The sequence below is a fragment of the Pituophis catenifer genome, unplaced genomic scaffold (assembly GCF_029215685.1).
Source record: "Pituophis catenifer annectens isolate HBS135680 unplaced genomic scaffold, rPitCat1.0.hap2 SCAF_2, whole genome shotgun sequence".
Classification (NCBI taxonomy): Eukaryota; Metazoa; Chordata; class Lepidosauria; order Squamata; family Colubridae; genus Pituophis; species Pituophis catenifer.
Window position 1 is genome coordinate 216,734,189 of NW_027256882.1, and position 24,969 is coordinate 216,759,157.

The 24,969-nt window shown below is 40.1% G+C and overlaps 1 protein-coding gene across 1 annotated transcript; it reads right to left on the reverse strand.

Annotated features, from left to right (window-relative positions):
- Positions 1-632: 632 nt before the first annotated feature.
- On the reverse strand, positions 633-23,827 carry MTAP (methylthioadenosine phosphorylase). Its single transcript, XM_070935530.1, has 8 exons — positions 23,616-23,827; positions 18,293-18,379; positions 17,146-17,204; positions 14,932-15,099; positions 9,842-9,944; positions 8,214-8,453; positions 5,188-5,310; positions 633-1,222 (listed from the first exon to the last, which is right to left on the reverse strand). Exons 1-8 carry the CDS (start codon positions 23,646-23,648, stop codon positions 1,184-1,186), a joined length of 852 nt encoding a protein of 283 aa, XP_070791631.1. The 5' UTR covers positions 23,649-23,827; the 3' UTR covers positions 633-1,183.
- Between the last annotated feature and the right edge of the window lie 1,142 nt (positions 23,828-24,969).

Genomic DNA, 24,969 nt, shown 5'->3' on the forward strand with positions numbered 1-24,969 from the left:
GGTACAGAGAATTGTTTCCGAGGCCGTACTATATAGTCGTTCAAACACAGCCTGTTCGAACAGGTTTGTGATGCCTTCAAACACTCAGAAACATCACCAACCTAGACTCCATTACTCTGCTGCTTTTGCTAGAAGTAAATGGTGTATTGGAGTTTTCAATAAAAAGTGGTTGTAAAACTGAGAGGATTTTTTTCTGAAGTGACATTGTGGCCTTGGTTTGGAGGAACTACCACAGCCATAAGGGCACCAGAAAACATCTAACGGAAATGGAGTTGCTCAACACTCACTATTAGCAACTGAGGGGATACATGATTGAGTCCTTTGTGGTCTCAAAATGTCTTTATTCTTTACCACACAAAAACCACGCATCCTGCTTTTTTTTTGCTGTCCCAAAACCCCCCTCAAAGCCATTCAATTTGAAAAATAATAAATCAACCAAGTCTACCCATCCGCCACACAACTCTTAAAAAAAAAAAAACGTATAAAAAGAAAATAAATCCAGCAATTCATGAATTCCAGCATATTGAATTGAAAACACAAAAGAAAACGGATTTGACATTCATAATAAAATCAAATATTTTCTTAACAATAGGCTAAATACATAAAAACCGTTATCATGTCACTTTGGAAAATCTTAGCCAGGAAATCTTTAAGAACAAAAAAGTGCAACCTGTAATTGCTCTTATTTTTTAAAAGTCAGTAATTTTCTATTAAAAAGCATAATAAAAATGCATTTAATCCTCATTCAAAACCATTTCTTTGCATTATAAAAATGCTACTGAATGGCAATCCACCACTATAACCACTCTGGGGGGGTGGTCATTTGGGAGGTGAGCAAGGGCATATAAACATACCTTGTTATGGATTTGCCATTTTTGAATTGAGTTATGATTGAATATTTGAACTAGAGCTAATAACCCTCTTTTTTTTTAACCTCTTTCGCATCAGTGGAACATGATTATTAAGTATCAGCTATTGTGTTCACAGTCTGAAATGTCAGTTTTAAGAATTAATTACTTTTCAAATCTGCTGTGAATGTTCTGTTCTTCAGCCTTTGCAAGATCTTATTCCAAAAGAAGCATATTAGCAGATGGGAATGAAAAATGTTGCATCCATTAAAGGCATTCTTTAAAAGTAAAGACATCTATCTTCTGATCTTCAAGTACTGTAGCTTGATAGGTTTTCAATGTTTTGGTAGCATAACGGATAACTGCACAGTATTCTGAAATACAAGAATCAGAACAAGTGGGGGGAAATGCTGCATTAAAAACAATTCTTTAAGGTTTGTAATTACTGTAGTATACAAAGTTATGATCTAGCTAAATAAAAGCAGTACAAAATAGCAATAGATTTATGGTAAAAGATAACATCCAGAGTATGCACAAAAGTTATGGGGTGCCAATTAGGAGCCTTAATTCACTTCAACCCAGAAACTGAAGGCTTTGTTGCTTGAATCCTGCTTTATATACATATGAGTCAGAAACCAATATAGGTAGACCTTGACTTACAACAATTCATTTAGTGACCGATTGAAGTTACAGTAGTGGCCAAAATTGTGGAAACCTTTTGGGAAAAGTGTATTTTCTAAAACTAGCTAATAACATCAATCTTTTTTGGAGTAGTACCATAAAATTATATATCAATGGAAAGATAATTTAATCAGGAATGTAATGCAATAACTTTTATGAAGGAGTTGCTATTAAAATAGCAGTTACAGTATAAAGAAGAAATGTGAAACACGTAGAAAAAAAACGAGATATACAAAAATTATGTCAGTTAATACTTGGTTGGGCAACCTTTAGCATGAATTACGGCCTTACAACGTCTTTCCATGGAGTGAACCAAGTCTTTTAGTTGTTATAATGTGAAACCAAGACTGAATGATTGCTTCTATTAACTGGGTTTTATTGCTGGGTCGCTTCTGACTAACAAGTTTCTTTAGTCGGCTCCATAGATTTTCAATTGGGTTAAGGTCTGGGCTATTCCCAGGCCATTCCAGCAGTGGAATATGATTATCTTGAAACTAAAAAAAAAAAAAAAAAAAAGTGGTGTTATTAGCCATCAAACCTTAAAAATACACTTTCCCCAAAAGGTTTCCACAATTTTGGCCACTACTGTAGGTGTTCAGCAACAGAAATTTTTGGTCTTATATATGTTGACGGCAGCAAGACTACTGTATGCACAAAAATGGAATTTGACTCCCACCATGGATGAATGACTACAAAAGTTGATGGAGTTGGCAGAGATGGCTAAATTGACCGTTTTGATCAAAGAAAAGTATATAAGTACTTTTGTTGCTACAGGGAAACCGCTTCTGGACTTTGTGCTTGAGGTGAGGGAAAAAATGAAACTTTGATTTTGGGTTTTACTGATTAGATTGATTTGTTGTTATAGAAATGGCTGGTTTATATTATTATAGAAAAGTAAAAAGTTGAGGTTCAATGTTAATGCTTTGTTCTACTGCAACAGAGAGAGTTGGAAGTCAACACTTTTTCTTTTCTTTTCTTTTCTTCCTCCCCTCCTCACTTCTTTCCCCTTCCCCCCACTGTGTCTTACTATTTGCTTTTGCTTACTATACTATTTTTATATTTTATTCTATAATTATAAAAAATTGTGTTTTTTTTTTTTGAAAAAAAAATTTTTGGGCTCAATTGTGGTCATAAATTGAGGACTACCTGTAAGGAAAAAGGTCAACTAAAGTGTGTTTTCTCCCTACAAACTACCATATTTTGTGTTCGAAATCTGCAACATTTCTTCTTACCCAGGGGGAGGAGATAAATATTAATCACACTTGCCACTCTCTCTTTCCTAGAATACAGAAAGGAAATTTGTGATTTCCCAAGTGTTGCTGAAATACATTTTAGCATGTCTTATCATTGGTTAATGACCTGGGGATTAAAACTTTAGCAACATGTAATAGCCATAGTTCCCTTGTTTCTGGGCTAAAGAGAATTCACAGTTTAAGAATTACACAACTTTACTCTTGAATTTAAATACGGTTGGTTGTTTGGACATTTGCTGCAAATAAAGCCAAGTTGAAGGATAACTGCCCAAAGAAGGGCACAGATGATTCAGAAGTCACCTCACCAATTTTACTATGAATTCACCATATAAGATATAGATTGATCCAGGGGTGCTATTCAGCAGGTTCTGGAGAACCGGTAGCAAAAATTTTGAGCAGTTCGGAAAACCTGCAAATACCACCTCTGGCTGGCCCCAGAGTGGGGTGGGAATGGAGATTTTGCAATATCCTTCCCCCAGGAGTGGGGAGGGAATGGGGATTTTGCAGTATCCTTCCCCTGGAGTGGGGTGGGAATGGAGATTTTGCAGTATCCTTCCCCTGCCACGCCCACCAAGCCATGCCCACAGAACCGGTAGTAAAAAAAAATTGAATTCCACCACTGGATTGACCCCAGTTTTTATAGCCTTTGCCATGAGCCAAATTCTCCAGGTGATTCCTTCAAATGCTGCAAGTGCCATCACAAGAGTTATCAAACTTTTTTTTAGATATCACCTTCTAGAACAGGGGTCCTCAAACCCTCGGCTGCAGCCCATTACTGGGCTGTGATCCGATCAGAACTGGGCCGCGGAAGAGGCAGGCATGCATGGAAGAGTGCGCGCATGCATCCCCCTTATGTGAGCAGCAGGTGCATGCGCCTGTTTCTTCATCCCTTCTCCTCCCCCTGCTGGTCCGCAAAGCCAGAAAAGTTGGAGAGCTTTGTTCTAGAGAGCATGTACTTCAAGGGCCTCCAAACCTGGCAACTTTAAGACTTGTGGACTTCAACTCCCAGAATTGCCCAGCCAGCATGGCTGGTTGAGCAATTCTGGGAGTTGAAGTGCACAATTGCCACATTTGGAGACCCCCAATCTAGTTAATGGAATGTCCTACTTGGGCCTACAGTAGAGATCTGGTGCCTATTTGTATGCTTCTGGAATCCATATTTACTTACCCACTTACTAATTCTGCTCTGAAATTCTTCAGCGTTCTGTTTCAGTGTTTAAACTAAAGTTCTTAATTATGATGTGAACATATGGGTGTGCATGCATGTAAGCATGGATATCAGTATCTACTGTAAAATGTTCAGGACGTTTAAAACATTTTCTGGAGAGCTAGAACATCAATATATTTCAAACTGTTTGGCAAATGCAAAATCCAGAATTCCAAGAATTGGTGGGAGTGGATGTTTGGATCACACAACATATCTTTTATTTAAAAGTTGGAGTTCAGGTCATCTGAATATGTTAGGGTGGCTTCTTATTGATAATGGAAGTAAGTGAAGTATTGATGGGTGAGTTGATGAGTTCTACTCAACTTAAAAGTTCAGTTCGTTAAAAAAAAAATACCCTACCTATCTATCTACAAATTAATAATTCAACCCCTGCTCATGGGTCAGTTTTAAAAGTTAATCTTGTGAGTGTAAGAAAGAATATTTCTTGGACAACAAGATCCAACCATCTGGGATTTGCCAGGCCTCAGCTTAAGTTTTAGGGTGGCCTGAATGATGTTCTGCTCTTAAAGAAGATTTAATTGGGCTGTTCTGAATTTTAACTATGTAACTGTAACTCTCATAGCATGTTCTAAATGTTAGATTTTCTAGATTTTATCAATGTTACCTATGTTACTCCACTGCAATATTTTAGTATTACAGGTAATTCATGACTTACAATCATTCATTTAGTGACTGTTTGAAGTTACGGTACTGAAACAAGTGACCTATGACCATTTTTCACACTTACGACCACTGCAACATCCCTTTAGTCATGTGATCTAAATTCGGATACTTGGCAACTGGTTCATATTTATGATGGTTGCATTGTCTTGGGGTCATGTGATCACCTTTTGTGGCCTTCTGACAAGCAAAGTCAATGGACAAGCCAGATTAACTGTGTTACTAACATCTGCTATGATTCATTTAACAACTGTGGCAAGAAAGTTCATAAAATGGGGCAAAATGCACTTAACAGCTGCCTCGCTTAGCAACAAAAATGTTGGGCTCCATTGTGATTTTGTACTGCCTGTACTGTACCATCCATAGTTAGTTTTGATTGCATTAGAGCTTTTCAATGTAAATTCTACTTACACTGGGGATGAGTGGGGCTGGGGCCTCCCTTGTTGAAAGTATCCTACAAACTTTTTTAAAAAACACACATACGTAAATAATAAATTAAATAGAAACATCAAATTACTTTCAGGTTCTGATGGGTTTCTGACCATTCCATGGATCCAACCTGAGGTATGGCAGTGAGTAGCAAACTAGTTGCTTTATTTGCGTTCTCCTTCAGTGTCTTTAGGACTCTGTCCACTGAGACCTACAAGAACAAGACAATCATTAGGCTCTCTTCATTCATTCGTATGTATGTATGTATGTATGTATGTATGTATGTATGTATGTAGCCTTGTATGAGTGGGTTACCACAGAAATCGAAATTAAACAAGCCAACTAATCTCAATCTCTCCCCCCCCCCTTTCTCTGTGGTTTGCACTAACAGACACACTCAGTATTTGATCTTATTCCCATTTACATGAGAGTAAATCCCAATAAACAAAATATAGAGTGTAGAGATGCAGGACAATTATGTCAAACATTAGGTATGCTCTAGTATAATTTCAACTAAAGCAATTCAGAAAAGATGACTTTTCAGATAGATGCAGGCAAATGATCTTTATCACAATAACAAGTAACTTTATTATTAATATCCCCAGCAAGCTCCTTCTAAAGGAAAAACAAACCTGCTTAATATATCAAACACATTTGATAGAATTTTATCTTAAAAAGTCAATAGCCACAGTAAAAAGAAAAAAAAAAAACTAAATAGGATTAAGGCAACGTAAAATGTAGTTATGTGCACAAACGCCTATATCAGTAACCATTAAAAAGTAGTCAGCACCATATAGTGGTTAGCATGGACCAGGTAAAGTCAGGCTTCAAATGTACCCTCAAACACAAAAACTTTCTAGGAGACTTTGTGCCAGTCACTCTCTCTGAGCCCAGCCTACCTCAAAGGGCCATTGTGATGGGGATAAAATAGGAAGGAACGCCACATACACCATAGAGCTCTAGTGATGCAGTAGCTAGAATGCTGACTAGCAGGCTAACTCACTGCTCACTGCCAGGAGTTTGATCCTGACCAGCTCAAGGTTGACTCAGCCTTCCATCCTTCCGAGGTTGGTAAAATGAGGACTCAGATTGTTGGGGGCAATATGCTGATACTGTAAACCACTTAGAGAGTGCTGTAATTACAATTTTTCAATTATAGATTTCTCAAATGGAATTCAACAAATATACACTTACAATGTTAGCTGATTTAAGCTCTTTACTAATTCTACTAACAACCCTACAAAATTGTCCATGTTATCATTATATTACAAATATGGGATTGACAATAACTTGTCCATGTCACTTTACCAGTGAAATTATTTCAAAATAAGTAGCTGTGTTAACAAAAATATTAGTATGGTAAGGACCCCATTCTCACCCATGTGAACTCTTAAAAGGCTGACAGATTTACATGAGAAGATTTTTTAAAGAAAAAAATACACATCAGTGATCTGCAGATACATGCACCCACAAGAGGATCACAGGAAAACAAAATGTAGAAAATACAGGCAGTGATCATCATATTATGGTATTAACTGTGGACATGGCCAAAACAGTGTACTCCAATTTCCTGGTGCTGAGTACTGAGGAGATAAAATTAAACTGTTTTACTAGTTACAATTCAGCACTTTCATACTCTCCTCCAAGTTTAATTTCAGCTGTGAAAGAGACTGATTGCCTATAATTATCCACAACTGTTTGAGAGAGCTGAGAGTGACACAAAGTTTTAGAGTTTGGAATACTCCTAGTCTGTTTGTAGTTCCATTTCCATTGATTTTTCATTTCTGTTCCCCTAACAGTAAAGCTTTGGATAAAATCAGAAGCTGTTGAAACCAAAGAACTGAACACGTGATGCCAATGGATGGTGATAGTGCTACTGCTGGAAAATTGCCTTTAAAAATTAACCTCAAAATTAACTGCTCCTAGAAGGTGCTGTTCCCCTGGGGGATTTGTATGCTATTTAATAATCCCTTATTTAATAAAGACCTCATACTCTCTTGCCTATTCTGTTATTCTCTCATCTCATTTCCCTCCAGGTTTGTTCCTTTCTTCTTTGGTGCAATTAACACTTCCATTTTTTCCCATCTCATTTTGACCACGTTTTTCTGTTATGTGCTTGTTTATTTAAATGTACTAGAGCAACCAGTGTATTATTTATGAAATTTATCTGACTGGCTGAAACCAACTGGATTCTAGGCAGCATCCAGAAATGTATGAACTATATACAACACAACACACACACTATAAATGTGTTAAATAAATAGCACATTACTAAAAGCAGAACACAAACTCAGACTATAAGAAGTCATATGGTAAATAAGAATAATTTCAAAGGCCTTCTGGAACAACTATGTTTTCATCTACTTGTAAAAGAACATGAGGATGGAGCCACACAGGTTTAAGATGACAAGTTGTTCCACAGCAAGGGAGCTGCTACTGAGAAGGCCTCCAGTCCCTGCAGCAAGCTTATTGTATACAAAGACTGAATTATAAAATTAATTGAACATACAGAAATGGTGAATCTGACCAACCTGGTCAGGGAAAAAAAAAAGCAAAATCTTTTATTGTCTTTTTGTCGAAGGAGGAAAAGACTGAATTGATAGTTTGGGAATTAAAAAGGGCCAAAGAGGATGGGGAGAAGTGTAAGATGGTAATGACTTATAAAAAGAAGGGTGGAAGGCATAACTAAATGTTTTCTCCTCTTTTTATTCCCTTTTTTTCTTACAATCTTTGTTTTGTATACTTTTACCGTTATCAAAAAAGTCACACACGCACACTGCTTTTCTGGCTGTGTGGTTTGTAGCAAGCATACATACACAACCACAATGTACAAGACATGCATATATATGCATATATATTTACAAATATGTCATATGCACTCATTTCTTCGCACATCCTGAAAGCCGGAGGTTGACATGTGGGGAAAAAACTGAGCCCCACAGAGATTGTCAGCATTTGTAATTTTTCCAACTTTTTTTTTGAGAGGAACTTATATAAAAAAATGATTTGCAGAAAATGAATAGCTCAGCCAAGCTATTTGGCAAGTAGCATCGTTCCAATTTTCGTGTCTACACTAAGCGCATATCCCCAAGGAAAACAGCAACTTTCACTCACCGTTTCCTCATGTTCTTTCCAGCAGTCGTAATCTGTTGCCATGGCGATACTCGCATAGCAGATTCCCGCCTCCTTTGCCAGAATGACTTCTGGGACTGTCGTCATATTGATAACATCAGCTCCCCAGCTGCGAAACATCAAGCTTTCAGCCCGAGAACTAAAACGTGGTCCCTCGACTGTAATTACTGTCCCCTTTGAGTGACACTTGATTCCAAGCTTTTTGGCAACATCCAGGAGAACCTGAAATCATCAAGGGAGATAAAAAGTCACCACTACTTTATCCCTGGGGGGGGGGGGGTGCGCGCGCGTGTCATTTGAGCCCCCTCCAAATATTAACTAATATCTTATGAGGAATATCAAGGTCATCTCTATTATCTATTTTTCCTGGACCTGCAATGAAGTTCAAGTATATCAAAGCACAGCTTGAGAACAACAACAAAAAAATACATTAACTCAATAGATTAACGCTTTAAAAAGAAGTTATTGCTTTATTTCAACATTATTTATCCTGGGAAGATACTTGGTTTTCTGTCAAGCCAATAACAGCCTCATTTGACCTGGAAATGATACGCTAGGAAATAGAATAATCAAGTGGCTGAGGCTAAGAAAAAAAGGGAAATTGATTGAGTTGATATTTAATTGAAATGTGAACATTATTTCCCAGTCTTCTATTTCTGTTGCTTTGAGAATTTGAGGTTGATCACATTATTTGGAAGGATGCTGGGCACATATGGAAGGCCCTTGGGGCCCCTTGTGGTCATGGAAACTCAGGTAACATAACAGGTAGAAAAAATACTTTTAAAAGCCTCTGACGATCCCAGCTGAGTTGCCTGATCGTCAGAGGCTTTTAAAAGCATTTTTTTTACAACCTCTTTGGCCGAAAAGGTTGTGGAAAAAATGGTTTTAAAAGTAAAAAAAAGCCTCTGACGATCAGGCAACTCAGCTGGGATTGTCAGAGGCTTTTAAAGCATTTTTTTAACAACCTCTTCGGCCGAAGAGGTTTAGAAAAAATGGTTTTAAAAGTAAAAAAAAAAAAAAATTGGCCATGCCCACCCAGTCACATTAACCCCCCACCAAGCCACGCCCACAGAACCGGTAGTAACAAATTTTACATTTCACCACTGATCTAGCTGCATATGTTAGTAGAATGGTAGGAAAATGGGAATGGTATGCATTGCTCAATTACAGATTGAATCCTATACAAGTAGTCCTCGACTTACGACCATAATTGAGCGCCACATTTTTGTTGCTAAGCAAGACAGCTAACTGAATTTGCCCCATTTTACAACCTTTCTTGCCACAGTTTTTAAATGAATCTCTGTAGCTGTTAAGTTAGTAACACAGTTGTACAGTGAATCTGGCTTCCCCATTGATTTTGCTTGTCAAAAGGTTGCAAAAGGAGGTCACATGACCTCAAGACTCTGCAACAGTCATAAATATGAGTCAGTTATCAAGCATCTGAATTTTGATTGTGTGACAGCGGTGATGCTGCAGCCTTCATAAAGTATGAAAAACAGTCACAGGTTACTCATGCTCTTGTAACTTTGAATGGTTTCAACGGTTACTAAACAAATGGTTGTAAACTGAGGGCTACCTGGACTAACGTCCATAATATAAGATCTACTAACTTCTCTTGTTTTGGCACAGAAAGGTTCCGCCATAGAAACATGGCACACTCCTGGGAGGCAGGAATTAGTCCCGTCATAGAAAGTGAGATGCCTTTTTGTTGTCCTGCAAAGGAAAAAAAAATACTAATCAGAAAAGACAACGTAAATCATGAGTGTCCATCTTTTTGGCTTGCCTTGATTGAACAGGAATTGTCTTTGGCTGCATATAAAATATATAATACCCGTGTTTCTCAGAAAATAAGACAGAGTCTTATTTTCTTTTAGACTTGAAAATAAGTACTTGGGCTTATTTTCCAGGTGGTCTTACTTTTTTTGAGGTGCAGCAGGCAAGACTTGGTGAGCTGGATGCGCCGTGGCCTCTATTCCAAACCTTCAGCGTTCGGAATGGAGGCTTTTTGGTGAACGGGAGGAAAATGGGGAGAGGGATTTTGCTACCTATCATCTTTCCCTCAGTCTGTGCTGAGCTTGAGGAATGGATGACAGGCAGCAAAATCCCCCTCCCATTCACCAAAATCTTTCCTCCCATTCACCAAAAAGCCTCCTGTGAACCTCCCCAAAAAAGGGGAAAAGCAAAGCAGCTGGCTGCAAAGCTGCCACCTTTGGGGAAACAGCCCAACAAGGAGAAGCGTTGCGCCCAGAAATAGAAGGGCAAAAGTGGTATTTGTGCTGCCCTAGGGGGCCAGCAGGCTGCAGCTGCAGCCGGACAGTTGCCCACCCCCATGCCGCCACTCGTACTAGCCACGCCCATCCCTCGGGCTTATTTTTGGAGTAGGAGTAATATTAGGCCCACCCCCTGAAAATTAGGGTTGGGCTTATTATTGGGGTGGGTCGTGTTTTCGGAGAAACACGGTATAGCTAATGTATGATGATATAAATCACATAATAATGTTAAGAGTTTAGGATCTTGTGGCTTCCCCATTGACTTTGCTTTTTAGAAGGTCAAAGGGGATTCTGGGACACTGCAACCATCATAAATACAAGTCAGTTGCCAAGCGTCTGAGTTTTGATTATGTGACCATGAGGATGCTACAATGGTCGTAAGTGTGAAAAATGGTCATAAGTCACTTTTTGTCACTTCAAACAATCACTAAACGAACTGTTGTAAGTCAAGGTCTACCTGTCTCCTTAAGGTTAGAAGAAATAATATTGTCATAGGCAAATTAATGCGAAGCAAATGCAAATTAATCCTTCCAATTGGGAAGCTTGTAATAACAGCTCTTCTTCCTCCCTTAATTATACTGGGCAACCACAGTAACAGAATTAGTTTGTTCTAGGGGAAAAATATGACAGGCATTTAGAAAGAGGGCCTTAAACAGAAATGAGACCATAATCTTATCTGATGATTATAAGACCAGAAGTAAAAAAAAAAAAAAAAAGACAGAAACAAAATGCTTCTCAATTTGTAAACCAGAACTGGCAAGAAAAACATAAAGCCCATGTCGCGCCCTAAAAATGCACCAAGAATGCTATTTGGTCAGCAAAATTCAGCTGAAAACATTTGTGAATATACACAGCAAATGGACTGGGGAAAAAAAAAGAGATTATAGCTAAAAATAGCCTCAATCCACTCCTGCCAAGACTTCAGAACTTTAACTCTCCCCAACCCTGTCAGTACTACCAAAGGCAAAGAACAGGAAGAGTTGTTAAATGCAAACATCTGGAAAGGATCAGGTGGCCGCTCATAATGCAGTATGTAGGGAATAAACAGGAACATACGCCATTCCTGCCAATAAGATATGGCCTCTTGACAAATGACTCTGCTAAATGAGTATGAAACACATTTCAACAGCTTTGCTGCAAAGTTCTGAGCAACTATTAGGCATACAAGAAATATGCAGGCTTGCAATAGAATGATAAGACTACTCCAATGGGATTAGAACTCCCAGAATTCTCTGGCAATTGCCATGCTGACTAGGATTCTGGGAATTGCAGTTTTAACATGGGGTGGATATCAGGGAGGGGGCACAATGTGCAGCTGCAGCAATGACACCATGATTGGGGGGAGTGAAAATATGTGTACTTTTAAACTAGAATCCATCAATTTCACTTCAAAATGTAGCCTTTGCAGCAACAATTGAAAAAAAAAAACCTATCACAAATGTTAACTTTTAGAAACAGGATTTTAAAAATGGATATTATGAAGTCCAGCCATTATAAACAGTTCTGCCAGCTATAGGTAGCCTTCGACATCCGACCACAACTGAGCCCAAAATTTCTGTTGCTACGTGAGACAGTTGTTAAGTGAGCTTGGCCTCATTTTACGACCTTTCTTGCCACAGTTGTTGAGTGAATCACTGCAATTGTTAATTTAGTAACACATTTTTTAAGTGAATCTGTCCTTCCCGTTAACTTTGTCAGAAGGTCGCAAAAGGTGATCACATGACCCCCGGGACACTGCAACGGTTATAAATGTGAGTCAGTTGCCAAGCATCTAAATTTTAATCACATGAACATGGAGATGCTGCAATGGTCATAAGTGTGAAAAACAATATAAGTCACTTTTTTCAGTGCCTTTGTAACTTCAAATGGTCACTAAATAAACTGTTGTAAATTGAGGATTACCTGTATTTTAATACCTGGGAAATTTATTCAATCCATTTCTTCCAACCCAAATCTCAGCCAAGTTGACATTCAAAGTCGGGGGGGGGGGGGCAGATTCATTTAACAACTACAGTGATTCGCTTAACAACTGTGGCAAACGGCTATAAAGTGGACCTCAACTCACTCACTCAATAACTTGCATAGCAACAAAAATTCTGGGCTCCATTGCCATAAGTCGAGGACTATCTATATTAGTAGGATAAGGAGATAGGATTGTTTTGGGGGTAGAAGATGCCAGTTGACTCAGTGACTTTCATAACAGAGGCAGGGGTGGGTTCTAAAATTTTTCACTACCGGTTCTGTGGGCATGGCTTATTTTGTGGGCGTGGCTTGGTGGTGGGGGTAATGTGACTGGGTGGGCGTGGCCAACTTTTTTTTTTCCTTTTAAAAGCATTTTTTCTACAACCTTAAGAGGTTGCAGAAAAAAATGCTTTTAGAAGCCTCTGACGATCAGGCAACTCAGCTGGGATCGCCAGAGGCTTTTAAAGGCATTTTTTTTCCCTACAGCCTCTTCGGCTGAAGAGGTTGCAGAAAAAAATGCTTTTAAAAGTAACCAAAAAAAAAAGCCTCTGATGAGGTGGGTGGGGTAAGCAAGCGGTGACCGGGCCGGGGACCAGTTCGGGGGCGTCGCCAGCCAATGTTATTACCGGTTCTCCAAACTACTAGAAATTTTTACTACCGGTTTGTGCGAACCGGTGCAAACCGGGACCAACCCACCACTGAACAGAGGATGCAGAAAACATGACAGATGGTGATGGATTGATCTATGAAGGGGAAGGTGTTGTGATGGAGTACAGTGAAGCAGTAGGTTCTCAAGAAGGAGGGAGGGGGGGAGACCAGAGACAACATAGGCTAGAGTTGGACTGAAGAAAGAGATTTATGACAGCCACTCCCTAGACTTTCCCGGGGTATATCCTTTGGAGAGAGTCTAGGGAATGGTTGTCCTAAATCTCTTCCTTTTTCTTCAATCCAAATCCAGCCTGTGTTGTGTCTGGTCTCGCTCCCCCCCACGTGTCCCCTCCTTCTTGGGAACCTACCGCTTCACTGTAGTCCATCACATCACCTCTCCCTTCATAGACACAATCCATCACTATATGTTTAGTCTGGCAAGATTCTGTCTATATGATGTAAGAAAATAAAGACCTGATGTTTGGCTGGATTGTTCTATGACTATGCCATTCTTGGGCTGGGCCTCACTTGGGTGGGTTTGGGCATGTGAACTGCAGGAATCATGAACTTGGTCTGTGGGCAATGGCGGAAAAAATCAGGCACCAAGGAACTTCCACAGGCACTGACTGTGGAAGTGGACTTTTATAACAGAACAGCTCACTTTATAAAAACATTCAAGATCCATTCCTGCTTCTTTAATAAATACCGTAATTGTTTCTACAGAATAATAAATGAAATTTGACAATTCAATTGCACTTTTCATTTAGTCCCCTCCCCCTCCTTCTTTCTCCTCCTAACAGTAATTCCTTTTGTACAGAAGTAAAGGGAGGAAAAAAAAAAGAGATCAAGAGCTGGTATCTATGTGCTTTAAACCACCAGATCAAAATACACAGTCTGTATTGTGACTTGAATGCTGGTCTAACCTAGCTGAGAAAACTAGGCTGTCTCAGAAAAAATGCAGAAACTTTTTCTTCCTGGGCATCACAAATATTAAAAGCTAAATGGATAAACCTAAAGAGACATATAACACATTTTCCTTGCAATTGGCTTAATAATAATTCATATTTTTTTATAAATTACATCTATGAAAAATAGTAAATTAAGAAGAGTCAGCTTTTTATAAATTACATCTATGAACAACAGTAAATTAAAGAGTCAGTGAGGTCAGAAAAATATCTTATACATCTCTCTGCTCACAAAAAGAGGGAAACGTGTCGATTTCCCAATTACCAGTACTTTAAAATTACATTCAAAACATCTTGATGCTTTTAAACCTTCCATTCTCTCTGTTGTCCAGCTACTCTCTCTTCCTAGCCACAGATATCTCCTGCTTTCCCATCCTTATTGTACTTTCCTTTTCTGCAAACTTGGCAGAAGAGCTGGGGAAATCTCACCAGAACAGACTTATCCAAGACATTTTGTTCTCTAAGAAGGAGAAAAAGACAAATGGGAAGACAGTGTGATCTTTTTTCCAACACTGCCGAAGGACAGAAGTCTTTCAATAAGGCAGGCAGCATGATGGATGGATTGTTTTTCTGGGGCGAGGCATCATGATATGGAGTAATGTAAGGCAGTTTCTTAATCCCCTGAGATCTCTCCTCCTCTTCCTGTACGTACTTCTGCATGAGAGGTTGGCTCTCCTATTGGAATAAAACAATGTGCTTGCCATTACTGATTAAAAATAGAGCTTAATGGATTTGACAGAAGTGGATTTTTGGAATTGTATCAAAGTAGCAGAATCTCTTGCCAAATTTGACTTGATTCTATTTCTGTTAGTTCTAACTCTATACAGAACCAGATTTTCCTTCTCCCCACCTTACCGATCTATGAACTGGTCAATTATAACAAGATCTCCAGGCTGAATCTCTTCTCGTAATGAACCACAGGCAGTAGTCACTAATAGATGAGTGCAACCTTCTTCTTTTAGTGCCCACATATTGGCACGGAAATTGATATTTGTTGGCATGATAGAATGATGCCTCCCATGCCTAGGGAAAGAAAAGAGAGAAGAAATCTGGTTAAAGCTAAAAACATAATATAAAAATGGAGAACAATAAATGGACAAGCTACTTGGGCAGTTAAATCGGCAATTGTTATATTATTAATATGATGATGGTGACGAACATAATTGTACCCAGAACACACACTGTTTGATGAAAATTGAATGTTATATAAATAAAACAAATAAAACTTGGGGGAAAGAACTCTGCATTGCAATCAGGAAGCGATACAGCAAATCATGATTCGCTCTGACCCATTTTAGCTAAAGATGCTCAAGCTTTTTCAGCTTGAAGGTCCATACCTGGCCTTTATGAGCGACAGGACAATAGGCACATTCAGAAAGTGAGGTGGAATAGAAGAATTACATTTCATTTCATTGCAACTGCATTGAAACTGTATCCTTGTTCCCAATATGACAGATCATTTATTGAAATTATTCCCCAGTGCACTTTTCTTAGGGGCTTTGAGTTTCATTGGAGCCACGGATAATTTATCCCAACCTTATGCAAATGTGAGAATACTGGACACCAAGACCAGGGTGAGAAGAAATCAAACTGTGATCTAAACATGGTGGCCCCTTGTCAGAATCCCTGAACTATCTTATTAAGTGCTTGTTGCTACAACTACAATTTGAAGCACAGGGGGGGAAAAGCAGCCTTGAGTAAGCAAGGTAGCAGGGAAAAGCTTCTAGAGTGGTCAATTCAGAATCGTCAGATTATCTATATTACTCACCTTGTAGACTGGATGAGCAAACCTCAGCTGCAGGTGGTGAGGTTCTTGGTTCATATTTTAGATTTTTTTTAAAAAAAAATGTGTTTGGACTAAGAGCCTTTATCATGCTTATACCCATAAGGGACTTTTTTTTTTTTTTTTTGGAGTCCTTGGTTTCTCTATCCCCAAATCATAGTTCATTTGGCAAGGAAGCTCATAAGAAAATGAAAAAAACATAAGTTAAGAAACTTAATCCATTCAATAAAGTAAAGCAAAGGTTTCCCCTGTCCAGTTGTCCGACTTTAGGGGGTGGTACTCATCTCTTAATTTGTTGGTGGAAGGGATGCGGTGGTTCAGTGGCTAAGACTGTGAGCTTGTCAATCGAAAGGTTGGCAGTTCAGCGGTTCAAATCCCTAGTGCTGCGTAACGGGGTGAGCTCCCGTTACTTGTCCCAGCTTCTGCCAACCTAGCAGTTCGAAAGCACATAAAAAATGCAAGTAGAAAAATAGGGACCACCTTTAATGGAAAGGTAACAGCGTTCCGTGGACTTGGGCATTTATAGTCATGCTGGCCACATGACCATGGAGACATCTTCGGACAGCACTGGCTCTTCGGCTTTGAGACGGAGATGAGCATTGCCCCCTAGAGTCGGGAACGACTAGCATGTATCTGCGAGCGGAACGTTTACTTTACCTTTTACTCATCTCTTAACCAAGGGAGCCACTTTATCCAAAGACAATTTCCATGGTCATGAGGCCAGCATGATTATATGCGGAGAGGCATGAAAGAGTTACCTTCCCACCAAAGTGGTACCTATTTATCTACTTGCATCTTTTCAAACTGCTAAGTTGGCCACAGCTAGGGCAAAGAATGGGAGCTCACCTTTCACATGGCGCTCAAGTCTTGGATTGCCAGCTTTCCAGCTGATAAACTCAGTGTCTTTAACCATGGAACCATTGCGTCCCTAGTTCAATAAAGTATGTAATCCTATATTTGGAGGAATTTCATGAGTAATTGATATAATCCTCAACCTCGAGATGGGCAATTCTTGGTGATTATGTATTTTCTTGTGAACGTTGCTACTTCCTACCACTCTTACTGTGCCTTCTATCAGCTACCTGATTGGTGAGTCTCTAGGAAGCAAGAAGAGATGATGGCAAAAGGAAATTCTTGCAGCGCTCCTTAGTTGCCTGCCAAACAGCTGTCAATCCAATCTGCATTGTTAGCAAGCTTGAAAGTTTGGCCTGATTACGATAAATGGCACATCACATTTTCATTCTAATGTAACTCTAATTCACCTGTTTTAAAGGAATTCCACGTACCTGGATAGAAGCACACAGTCAACATTTTTTATCTTTCCTGAAATCAGTGCATCAGATGGCTGGAATTAAAAACAACACATATACAAACATATACTACAGAAGCATCTTAAAATCCCACCAACGAATTTTTTAAAAATCTGATTTGCCACTCATGCAGGATCAAAGTGGAAATTCATTATGCACTACAATCCTACGCATTAAATCACACGTAGAAATACATCTCAATAGGTTTGACAGACTTTGCTGCTAGCCAAAATTTGACGTACAAAAAACAATTGCAAAGTCATGTTGTATATTCTTCAGAATATTACAATTACAGCAGGGGTCCCCAACTCCTTCGGTCCATGTCCTGGTGCCAGGCAGCAGCCCATTTGGAACAGGGGCATAGACGTGGTGGGCAAACATGCGTGCATGCACAAAGTTGCATTTGTAGAAGTGGCATGCGCATGCACACGAAATCGTCCCCTCCCCCCCCCATCTCTGCCAAGCTGAAAAGGCTGGAAACCGCTGAATTACAGGATCAATAGCAGCAGGCCACCAATCAGTAATGGTTATTCTGGGACCTGACTGCTTGGGTTTCGTAGTGAATGCTATGGGACTAATTCGAAGTACAGAACATCCCAGAAAGACAATTTTGCATCATCATTAAGCAGCAGGATGGTGATCAGCTCTGATTCTATGAGAAATATTCTATGAGGAGTAATGAAGAGGACAGCAAATCTAATAAATCTGAAACCTATATGAAGTCACACTTTGTGAATACATCTGTCCCACTAAAATACCCAATATGTACAAGCCTTTCATATGTACATAAGGAGAAGAGCTGAATTCGTGGATCCATAGCCAGCTGCTATGGAATCAGAGCCATTTGCCAGGAGATTAGAAATAATTTGGGCACCCAAAGAACACAGGGTAGAGATAATTCAGAGAACTACAATGTTTTTATGAGGACTTTCTTATCTTTCTTCATTCAACCCTTGCAAGTGTTAATCACGCTAGGTTAAAAATCCAATCTAGATGCAAAGGTACTGGGTGTTTTTTCATAGAAACCTATGAGGAATTCTTGGAAATATAGTTCTATTTCAGGTGTTTTCCCTAACACACTATATACACACAAAACAAAGATGGTTTAGTTACCTATACGCACCTTTCCGTATGGTGTATCAATGTATTTCTCTGTTCGACCTTCTAATATCTCAGGATCATCCAGACCTGTCCCTCCGATAATTCCAATCTTCCAGAGAAGAAATATAGATTAGAAGACAAGATAAAAGGATAAATTATTCATGAACGTACCGCTAACATCACAATTTCTTTATTGCTTTATTTATTTTGATAAGGCTGGCTAACACATCTCTTTTAGCCTTAGGCAACTCCCTTAATCACAATGCAGGACAGATGGAAAAAGTACTAGAAGCAGATGGCCATCAAGAGTTTCTACAGGGCATTCATGTCAAAACAGGCACAGTAGCAAACCTCACTTCCTTTGTAAGCGGTCAGAAGCCCTGTTCTGATCTAGGCTTCCCCAAAAAGCATGAAGCAGAATCCTGGTCCTGACAAAACCCCTTTTATTAAACAAACAGTGATTTCCTCTCATTCACCTTCAGCAAAGTCTTTCAAGGGAGAATTTACAGTCACAGATCTTATCTGTCTTAGAGAGCTGCCAGGCCGATATCTTCAAAAACTTGGCAAACAGTCTCAGAGAGTCACAAACTAATTAGGCGAACTAATTGTCTCCTGCAAACTCCACTCCCCTTTCGCTCCTCTTTTATTCCCTCTGGGAGGGGCCATTCATCGTCCACCTGTGGCCTTACTCCCAAGTCGACCCTTGTTCTTTAGCTGTTCCCTTTGTCTGGCAACTCTGCGCATGCGGAGACTGGGAACAGGCTCCAGTTGTTCGTCTGCCTCACTGATGTCTGACTCTGAAGGCAGCTGATAACTGGCATCTGGCCCTGGCCCCCTCTCTGCCTCCGACACAGAGCCCTCATCAGAGCCTTCCCCAGACTCCAGGACTGGCCCTTGTTCCTCCCCAATCTCCTCACTGTCCAAATCTGGCGGGCCACAACAAGCCCAGAAGACCAAATTCAACAACAACATTGAGAGGAACAGACCTGTCCCCTTATCTCTGTTCTAGATTGCCCAATCAACCTATACAGTTAGCAATGCTGGTAAAAGTTTTTATCTAATGAACAGGAAACTCTCTACTCTAAAAACTGCAAGACTTCTAGAAGTCTCTAATGCAGTCTTCCCTAAACCAGACACATGCTAGATATGTAGACTTCAGTTCACAAACATCCACACATCCCAGAAGCATCAAGGCTGGAGAAAGCTCATATGTAACATTAGAGAAATAGCTTCTGAATCTTTCTATTACATGAGCTAGAATGGGCAACCCCAGTTCACAGCACTTCACCTGTAGCTCAATTACCATAGCTCTTTTGGCTAGTTAATGTCTTAAAACTATTTTTTTCTTACATTTATTTGCTGCCTATGTCACTATGGTGCTACTCTCAGTGGCTTACAATAATAAAGGAAGAAAATGAAAGACGTGTAGACAGAACAGAGTAAAAGAAGAGAATAAAATAAACAGTGAAAAAGGAATACAATGAGAGTATAATAAATCTCACCTCTGAAGAAAGCAAGCTCACGAAAGCTAAAAACTCAATTTAAAATAAAGCTTTTAAAAATCTAGGCCATCCTACCTTTATTATTTTTTACAAATATTTCAAGGTGGCAAACATAGCTAACATAGTAAAGGTAAAGGTTCCCTTTGCACATATGTGTTAGTCGTTCCCCACTCTAGGGGGCGGTGCTCATCTCTGTTTCAAAGCCGAAGAGCCAGCACTGTCCAAAGACGTCTCCGTGGTCATGTGGCCGGCATGACTAAATGCCAAAGGCGCACGGAACGCTGTTACCTTCCCACCAAAGGTGGTCCCTATTTTTCCTCTTGCATTTTTTACATGCTTTCAAACTGCTAGGTTGGCAGAAGCTGGGATAAGAAACAGGAGCTCACCCTGTTACGCGGCGCTAGGGATTCAAACTGCAGACCTTTCGATTGACAAGCTCAGAGTCTTAGCCACTGAGCCACCGCGTGCCTTTATAGCCAACATACCTTCCTTCTATTCTATTTTCCCCACAACCACAACCTTGTGAGGTAGGTAAGGTTGACAGACATGCCTGCAACACCCCAAAATCAAATCACTGGCCACATGCCTCCAACTTCCAAACCAAAGACTGTCTACTCATCTGATATGGAAATTATCCTCTATCACATTGCCTCATTATTGACTCTGTATATTACTGGGATTCTCCAGCAGCCATGCTTCTCCAGGGAAGTACAATACTCCTACAGCACCTAATTTCCACTTGTAAATTTACTTAGAACATACCTTCTGCTACTGCATGTAATAAGGCAAGATAAAAGAGCAGTAAATAAACCAATTTTAAGAGAGGATATGCTACTTTTTTCTGGTCCCTGTGCAGAAGTCTAAGAATGGCAAGATTCCTTAAAACATTGTTTGAAAATCAAAATAGTAAAGAAGCCATTGATCATGATACACAGATTTTTATTTTTAAAAAAGCAAAGCCCTATTGATATTGATCCTACAGATGTTCTTAAAATATCCTGTTCTATATGTTTAACTACACAGTTTTTATGACATTATATATAATTAGAATTTTGCTTTCATTAGCACGGAAGACAAGGTTTTTTGATATTTGCCATGGATTCTGTGTGACATCTTATCACATCATGGGAATTTAATAGTTAATGTGCTGATTTAACAAGAAATCCACAAAGCAATAGGCAAAGGGGATGAGAATTATGTAAACTCTGATTCAAAATTCCCATACAGAAGTTCATCTACTATACTGTATGACATGAGCTTGGCAAAGTAATTGTTTTTCTGTTATCTAAGGGTGAACCAGATACAAACAACTTTATTATGGAGTCTTATTCACAAAAATATTTTCTAACATCACTGACTTAATCACTCCAGAATAGATAATACCATATAAGACACTCTGCATTTTGATCCCAGGTAGTCCTCCACTTACAAGTATTTGTTTAGTGACCTACTGAAAAATAATGACTGATAACAATTTTTCCCCTTTACAACCACTGCAGCATCCCCACGGTCAAATGATCAAATTTTGGGCACTTGGCAACTGGCATCTATTTATGACAGTTCCATGGTCCTGGGGTCATATGATCACCATTTGTTAACTTTCCCAGCTGGCTTTCAACAAGTAAGATCAATGGGGGAACCCAGACTTGCTTAACAACTGTGTGATTCACTTAACAACTCCAATGATTCAATTAACAACTGTGGCAAAATGGTCATAAAATGAGGCAAAGTTCACTTAACAACTGCTTTGCTTAGCAATGGAAATTTGGGGCTCAACTGTGATTGTAAGTTAAAGACTACCTGTAAAGAAAGATAAGCCATGAGAGCCTATTTTAGTCCATGGCAACTTCATGTTATAGTCTTATAAAAACATGGTTGACAAATTTGTTTCAATCTATGTTCTCCCATCCAACCTCAAACTGAGGAAGCTGCAGTTTGACAAGGTGGACGATGCTCTCTAAAACAGTGTCCTTTGACTTCCTTGTAACAAAAGACAGGCTAGTGGATTTCGCTACTATAAACCACAAAGTTGCCTAACTAAATACATTTTTGTCTGACCACAAAAGAACAACAGGAAGGGACTATAGCAGTTTCCTTGGTGAAGGAGAGAAGAAATCTAGAACTAAGAAGAAACTTCCTAACAGTGAAGGCAGTTAACCAGGGGAACAGCTTGCCTTCAGAAATTGTCGGTGCTTCATCACTAAAGATTTTTAAGAAGAGACTGGACAGTCACTTGTCTGAAATGGCATAGGGTCTCCTGCTTGAGCAAGAGGATGGACTAGAAGATCTCCAAGGTCCCTTCCAGCTAATTGATTGAAAAGTGGATTTTTGCTAGTAGCAACCTTGGAGATCATGAAAAGCTAGTGAAGGTTGAACCTGGTTAACAGATAGGGAAATATCAGAAGAACCAATCTGAAAAATTAAAACATATACATATGTCAAAACAGCCAACTGAGTTCCATGAGGGTATGTACATTAAGAAAATAATACATCCATGTCCATAAAATCCTCGAGAGTTGAGCACACACGGGTTTAGGCACGTTCAGCTTTAGGTGCTAGCTTTTGTTAAGTTTTTATGTATCTGTATAGCATTTTGTTTTTATTCCGCTCTGTTTTGTGCATCAGCAGAATGGCAGGGAAAAAAATCAATCTCACAGGTAGGGCTTTGTTTCTATTGTACAGGTAGTCCTCGACTTACAACCACAACCGAGCCCCAAAATTTAGGTTGCCTAGCAAGAAATTTGTTAAGTGACTTTGGTCCCATTTCACGACTTCTCTTGTCACATTTGTTAAGCGAATCACTGCAGTTGGAACACGGCTGTTAAGCGAATCTGGTTTCCCCGTTGACTTTGCTTGTCAGAAGGTCGCAAAAAGGGGATCCCATGACCCGGGTAACAACGCAACCGTCATAAATATGAATCCGTTTTCACGCTTGTGACCACCACACCAATCGTTTAAGTGTGAAAAATGGTCATAAGTCACCTAGGTCAAAGTTGTAACTTTGGTTATTAAGTGAACTATTGTTAAGTCGAGAACTACCTGTATTGCTTTCCAAGGTTTCCAAAGAGCCTCCAAAGCCCAGTTCGACGCTGGGGTGGATCCCCAGTTTTAGACTCTTAAGGAGGTTGGGGGGAAAAAAAACAAGGAGATCTCTGCCCCTTGCATTGTGCTTGAAGGAGGCAGGCAGGCAGCCCGCCTCACGATCTATCTATCTCCTGGCTTTCCATCTGAAAATTGGGAGAAAATCCAGCCTAATGGCCGATCGGCAGAAGGATCAAAAAGAGGCAGGGGAAAGAGACCGAATAAAATCCAGCGCAAGCGGAGCAAAAAGCGAAAAAAAGGGTTACAGACAGTAGTAGGGGGATCAACTTGGGCAAGCTTAGAAACCCTTTTCGAAAATTTCGGATCTCTTGCCACGATCTCATTCCCCGGGATCGACTCTTCCCCCTTTTTCCCAGCCCGCAGCAGCAACAAACGTTTTACACAGCTCACACCTGCGCGCCTTCGCTCTGCAGTAAATCTTCCTGCGTTCAGCCGGGCTTCCTCGGTTTGGAGCCCGGGAGAGCGGAAGCTTTACAGCAAAAAATTCCCCCGCCCTTCTCCCGCGCCGCCGCCAGATAAGCCTGGCACCGCCGCCGCCGCCGGCGGAGATAAGCGCTGATTCTTAGGCCGGCCCAAAGGTGCGGGGAGTCGGGCTCCGGAGCTTCTCCCTCGTGCGGAGACGCGGGAGCCCCAAGGAAACAGCCCTTGAGGTGGGGGGGGGAAGAGAAGGTTCCCCCCTCCCCAAACAGGGAAAGCCGAGGCAGCGCGAAGCGGAGAAAACGGCGGCAAAAGGCGCCTTACCTTCACGGCCGAGCAGACGGCGGCTGCAGCCATGTTCGCCCGAAGAAAGAGGAAGGAGGCGGTGCCGACTTCTCCGCCCAGGGATGGCTCCTCGTGCCGGGAGCCTGAAATATGGGAAAAAATCCCAGCGTCTCGCCTTTTGCGCCGATATCGTTGCGCGAGTCCGTTCCCCCCCCCGCCTCCCACCGCGCCCCCGGTTTTCTTTCTTCGGTGGCGGGAACGGGCGGAGGTTTTGCAGGCGTTTTTATTATTATTATTATTTGACGAAGCTTTCTTTGCTTTGCGTAACGGAGGGCGCCGCGCCTTCGTCAGGCCAAGGCGATTTCCAATCCCAGCACACGTTGAAAGCCGCCCAAGTGGAGGGAAAATCGATTTGGGGGTGAAAAAAACCCGTGATCCTCGTGATCCAGTGGACGTATCCTGGCTTTGATTTTCTGCTGAGCTCAGTTGGGACTCTGATCGAATCGATTCCAGAGGGAAGAAAGATTTCTCTCACAAATATGCAACGAAGATTGCGTCGAGGGTTTAATCAAGTCTTCTTTAGGATTGTCCAAGGAATAAAATGAAGGAAAAGCTTATAAGCAAGCAAAAGTTGTGATGTTGTACAGTGTTTATGGGCATCTCGGATAATCTAATATAAGTTTTAATTTTGTGGTGTGGAAGTCTGTTCTTAAAGAAAGTTTGTTTTAGCACTGCTTTTGTTTTGTTATTGAAAAGGAAATTATTTCTGTTCTTGGGGAAAAAAAACATTAAAGCAGACAAGGTTAATACTTGAATGGGAGAATCGAAAATCCTTATGGTTGTAGCAGGAAGTCAGAAAAATTCCAGAAGATGGCAATAGCAACCTATGATCATATTGTTGAAAGATAATAATTGTTTAAACTTCTATGTGGGTTTTTGATGGAACAGCTAGATGGCATTGCTAACCTTGATTGATGTGAGATGATGATGATGATGATGATAATAATAATAATAATAATAATAATAATAATAATAATAATAATAATAATAATAATATTCACCATTGGTCAGCTGCAGAAGGCCACCTTACTGGGATCTGCTCGCATAATCCGCCGATACATCATGCAGTCCTAAACGCTTGGGAGTTGTTCGACTAGTGATTTGTGATACGAAATCCAGCATGGTTATCTCGTTTGCTGTGTATACTGTCTTTTTTGTGTAAATAATAATAATAACAACAACAAGAAGAAGAACAACAACGAGCATGCAAAACTACTGTGGCACTTCCGAATACAGACTAACAAAGTTTTGGAACACAATACCCTAGATATCACGATTGTGGAGAAGAAAAAAGTGTGGGTCGTCGACATTGCCATACCTGGTGACAGTAGAA

Excerpts from the sequence above, each read along its gene's own strand:
- MTAP (XM_070935530.1), bottom strand. The coding sequence starts at position 23,648 with ATGGCTGCAGCCGCCGTCTGCTCGGCCGTGAAG. Across the intron at positions 9,945-14,931 it reads ATTGACCAGTTCATAGATCG|GACAACAAAAAGGCATCTCA; the intron begins GTAAGGTGGGGA and ends TTTCCTTTGCAG. Across the intron at positions 5,311-8,213 it reads GGAAAGAACATGAGGAAACG|GTCTCAGTGGACAGAGTCCT; the intron begins GTGAGTGAAAGT and ends TTGTTCTTGTAG.